Source organism: Cynoglossus semilaevis, chromosome 1, assembly GCF_000523025.1.
Source record: "Cynoglossus semilaevis isolate Cse_v1.0 chromosome 1, Cse_v1.0, whole genome shotgun sequence".
NCBI lineage: Eukaryota > Metazoa > Chordata > Actinopteri > Pleuronectiformes > Cynoglossidae > Cynoglossus > Cynoglossus semilaevis.
Genome location: NC_024307.1, coordinates 21,120,235 through 21,125,590, shown reverse-complemented (window position 1 = coordinate 21,125,590; position 5,356 = coordinate 21,120,235). Strand labels below are relative to the sequence as shown.

Genomic DNA, 5,356 nt, shown 5'->3' with positions numbered 1-5,356 from the left:
GTATATGTGTATATGCATATATGTATATGTTAAGACAGGATCATGAGTTCTAGATTTGTTTTGCTAAAACTTTTTATGTCTGTTTGTCGTTGTTTGGAGAGTTCTTGTAACGTAAATGAATTTGTGCCTTGGAGGCAGTGAATACAGATTAACAGATTTTACTCTTTCGTCTGCTAACTGAATGGCCATTCTCATACATAGTAATGTATGTGAATGTATGTGAGTGTTGAAGGAGGTTTGATTCCCTGCTGTCATTACATTTTTAACATTATCAGATGCTGCTGTTTTTGCCTTTATGAGTTGCTCCAAGTGACATTTGTGTTTGTGTAAATGAGCTCCAACATGGCCACAGGTTTGAAAGCATAGACAGTATCTTTAGGTTATTGCTGTTACATGTAGACTATTCATGTCTATGGTATTTGTTCCCTCTCACTCTCTTAGTCTTGTAGTCTGTCTGTGTAGTCAGGCCTTTTTGTGGAACTTGAAAGAAGAGACTTTCATTCTGAAACTCTGCACGAGGGACAGATGTTGCTGCAGGCTCTTTAATTTGTCAGAATCAAATTAGTATACAATAAATTCCATCAACCCTCCAGGGTCCTCATTCAATCAGTGTTGCCTCCATGTAGTGGAATTATGTGAGAGGAAACAAAAAACTTTTTGCCAAACTTGATTTATATGTAATAAAAGAACCCGTGCACGAACGCCTAGAGTTTGACTCTCACATTTCTCTGCTTTGTTCGTCAGATATTTTTAACGTGTGAAAAAAGGCTTTCTGTTCTTGTAAATATACTTTTTTTTTTTAAATGTAATCCATATTCTTTGACTATGCATATTCATATGTTGTTGTGTCACTTCTCGATTCAGTGTGTAAATGACAAAGGCCAACCAATATTTTTACAATTTGTAAACTGATTACAAATTGATTTCAATTTTGACAGCCCTTATTTCAAGACATATGAGAGACATCTAATTAAAAACGGACTGAAGTATTCATGGAACCTGGAAGAAAACACAATGTCAGTTGTTGTTCCAGTTATCGAGAGTGAATCGGCTTTTTCCACTGAAAAGCACATTTCACACCAGGCTGATGCGTAATTGTCCTTCTGTTTGGCCAGAATGTGGATCCTGGCTAATTGAGACAATAAAGACAATGAATCCAATGCTGGTGTCCAACACGTCGGCTTGTCTGCCCGCTTGTGTGTCTGCCTTCTGTGTTTTTATCCCCTCTTCAAGGCAGAGACAAATCCCACTCACCTGAATGTGGTTATGTTTGGCAGGAGCTCTGCTGCAATTGCGGACAGGGACTTTTTTTTTTTCAAGATGTTTTTATCACCACCTACTGTGTGGGTCAGCCGCAGCATATGAATGTGTCCAGTAAACACAGAAAGACTGAATACTTACATTACATTTTGGCTGTGCATAAACTGCAAGGTCACGAAGCTTAACCTGGAAGGTCTCGTTTGACCTTAATGTTTGAATAAATACTTGAAGATGAGCCAAAATTTAATACGAGGCTCTATAACTCACAGTTGTGGAAGGGAATAACTTTCCCTCCATGATTTGAATTTGAATAGCCAAATACAACAGTAATTACTGAATAGAAGCATAATATACATCTCTGTGTATGTGCATGTGAGTCATTTGTTATTAAATTTAAACACATCTTTTGAAGAGCAAATGTAAGAAATCTTTAACACAAATTTCACAAATTCTGGCAAACAAATGAGGTAAAGATGAATGTTTGTACTACTGTAAAACTGAAAACAAAAGATTGATAAATCGTGTCAATGTTTGGTGAACTGTCTTTGACTCTGAAGCCATATTGACTAAATGACAAGAATTTTTTTATTTTTTATTTTCTAACAGAACATCTAACCAATATTGCTATATATCCACTTCGTTACTATACTCTGTGATTTGAAGTACTGCATTTAAACTGAGTACTTCTGATTTAACCATCATCGACTTTCTACTTGCTTTTGCCTAATGGCTGCATTGTGCTGTTTCCCACTGATGCTTTGCAGCTTCAGTTCCCCAAACTGAAACTGGTGAGATTTTCAACAACACCCCCGCTCTCCTCCTCTTCCCCCCATCCTGATGCCAGGCCAAGAATAGATTAAGATGTTAATATTTTATAAACAGTCTCATTGTTCTTTGTTGCAAGCTGAAAATAATGTCACACACAGCTACACTGTGAGACACTTCTGAGACTTTTGACTCTTCTCTCACTATAGATGAAATCTCAAAAAATGTATTTAATCATTTGGCTAAACTTTTTAAAATTGTTTCATAAAATTAGTTACAGTTTATATTTGATTTCCTTCTCTAGTCCAGGTAATGACAACAGTTTATATTTGATTTCCTTCTCTAGAATGTCATTACCTGGTAATGACATTTTTAGTTTTGTTTGTGGGCTACAGAAAACTGTCAAAGAGAGCAAAGTATATTCAGAATAACTGGCTGAAGAAAAGCTCTCTTTTGTATAAATCTGGTTTGAAAAAACACAGGGGCATGGAAAAATGAACACTGTGTAATGAAAGCATGTGGAACAAGTAAATTGATATTCTCTCATCAGCTGACTGTTACTCTGTTACAGTGTGGACCTGGTGCACGCCCAGCTACGTGTGTGTGAAGGTCGCAGCCTGCAGGAGCTGGGCCTGAAGCAGGACAAAATCAGAGTGAACGGCTGTGCAATCCAGTGCCGAGTGACAACTGAAGACCCAGCCAGAGGCTTCCAGCCAGACACCGGCAGGATTGAGGTAGGCTGAGTTTAAGGGAAAACTACCAAACGTGAAGTCTGGCACATTTTCCTCTCATTGTCCACATCTCCAGAGATTTAAAATGTCCGGTCCCAACAAGGCTCGTCCAGCTTGTTGTTCTTCCTTATCAACGAAGTCATGGTTATTTTTGTTAAATTGAGGCTATACTACTCTTATAACATTGCTATTCAGGCATTCTGTTGATAATCACAACTAAAAATGAGTAAAAATGTATCCACAGTAAACTTGAATCTGTGCACATGTTCACGTGTAAACTCCCAGCTGTAAAGAGCCATCCAGAGAACCATCCCTTGAATTATAGGGCTGTCACACTCGTGCATACAGTGGCTCCCAGCACTGTTATTATAAATGTACGCAGCTGTATGAAGTCTGAGAGTGGGATGATATGATTTCTCTATTTGCATGTTTTCTGCACATGTTCATCTACATTTCTGAGAGAGGATCGTTCATCTTTCTCTGGGAACGCCTTCATTTGGTTTTCAACTGTCTCTGGGAACGCCTTCATTTGGTTTTCTTTTTTAAACAAAAGGCTGCAGAGATAGTGTGTACACGTATCTTATAGAAGAGTAGAGTTTGTGCTTTCATTTAACAGAATTCACACATGAGAAGACACAAAGGTCAAAGTTTATTCTCTCTGTGTTTTCATTTACGGCCACACACACACACATCATACGTCTAGGCAGCCCACATGCTGTAGCTCGTCTCTGCAGACGCCTTTTTAGCTGATGAGGTCTGTTCACTGATCCCTGGATGCTCTTTGCTGCCTGAGCCTTTTTGCACCTTCACCCTCCACTGTACACTGATACACCGTCCTCTTACAATCACCCAATAATCCCCCCCTCTTTTTTTTCCTTCTTATTCCTCTATCAGTTAATGATTTTGTTGTTAAGGCCTCTTAACAAATCCAAAAAGAAAAAAGAAAATCAGTCAATTGTTTGTACTGTAGGAGGTGAATTTAGGAGCTAATAGTCTGGTTGTTTGACCTCAGCAAAGCACAGGTGGGTTTAAAAGTCTTGGGGCCAATAAGCACAGATAGGTTATATTTAGTGTGTAGCTTGGATTCCACCTGACGTGGGAGGAATCTGCTCTGGGGGAATAAATGTGGAATTCTTGAACACTGCAGTAAAGTAAAAAAAAAAAACAAAAAAAAAACAGTAATAAAGTGTGACAAGCACAGTATCCTGTCAGAGACTTACAGCTCAGCTGCACACCAGAGCAGACAGGTGGAGCTGATCATTGTTATGATATTATTTTCTGCATGTCAACGTTGCTGCCATATCTGAAACTTTAAAATTCCTTAGGAAGCCTCTGTTCACTGCACTGACCCAGCCTTACCTCCCCGGCTTGTCACAGTGACTGTGAATAAAACACTGTCTCTGCTGCCCAATAATTAACACAGTGATTTTTGACTCATTGGATATGATTGAATTTGACTTGCACCATTGGCTTCCAATCAAACACATCATCTGTCATCTGCCTCTCAGTGAGGGGCAGAAATAAATGGTTCTTATGTCAGCACCACATGGATTTATATCACTTACAATCTTATTCCGTCTAATTCTCCCAAAGGGCAGATAGTCAGATATTTCAGTTAAAAAATCCTCTCATCCTTCTCTAAAGTTGCTTTATATCTTTGAAAATAAACTTGGTATTTTTCAGCTGCATTCAAATCAGTACCTTTCTGCGTCACTCAGGCCAGTGTGAGTGTGTGTGTGCCATTTCAATAACATTTCCATTATGTGGTTTTGTCACATTCAGTGTGCATTGCTGCCTATTTTGAAAATTGCTATTGCACTGTGAAATTTTCCTTATAAAACTGCCCTCAGAGCAGCTGTGGAAAAAGCTTGTGACCTTTTCCCTCCAAGGACTTTCTGCCTTTATTTTCAGCTGCTTCTCTCCAGCTTTCTCAGCATCATTCTACCTCTCCCTTTTAGTGAAACAGTATACTGTATATACATCCTCCCTCATCCCCCTGTTAAGGTTATTTGTCCTCCATCTCTATTCACTCCTAAACCATTTTTCCTTTTCCCATTCCAGGATCTCACCTCTATCCTTTCCTCCTCCTTCCTGCTGTTTTTAACCACGAACAGTTGAGATGTTGAAATGCAGGGAGGAGCTTTCGATAACCCCACCAAAATCACCATGCAATATTAATGAACCCGAGGCTGTGGACACAGAAAGCTCATGGATGTAGTAGAGCTGTATTTGAGAGACGAAGAAATAAATTATTAACAAGCAGCTGTGACAAGGTCAGTAAGTGACTGATGCACTGAAGGATGCAAGGTGCGGTGGTGGAGGGGCAGGGGTCGGGGGGAGCAGTAGTGTGAAATTTACCAGCACAACAAGCCCAGCTACACTCCTTTGCCTTATTATCAGGTAGAACCCACCTGTAACGTGGTGGAGCCCTCTTCGGTTTTAAGAACAGCCCTAATTCACTAATTGAGCAAGATTTTGGAAAAGCTCTTGACCTTTAGGTCTATACTCACATGTTTACCTCAGCTTTTTTGACTGCAGACTTAATGTATATCCAGACACAGACAGAAAAAAGCCAGTGTTTTTAGTCTCTGTTGTCCTAG

At 39.4% G+C, this 5,356-nt stretch overlaps 1 protein-coding gene across 2 annotated transcripts in view; it reads left to right on the top strand.

The window, feature by feature from the left end:
* pcxb (pyruvate carboxylase b) overlaps window positions 1-5,356 on the top strand; it is a 236,066-nt gene that overhangs the window by 75,537 nt on the left and 155,173 nt on the right. For both annotated transcript variants that reach the window (XM_008318759.3, XM_008318767.3), the window contains exon 11: window positions 2,597-2,759. In XM_008318759.3, the coding sequence (XP_008316981.1) occupies window positions 2,597-2,759 (163 nt within the window). The remainder of the gene's footprint in view (window positions 1-2,596; window positions 2,760-5,356) is intronic.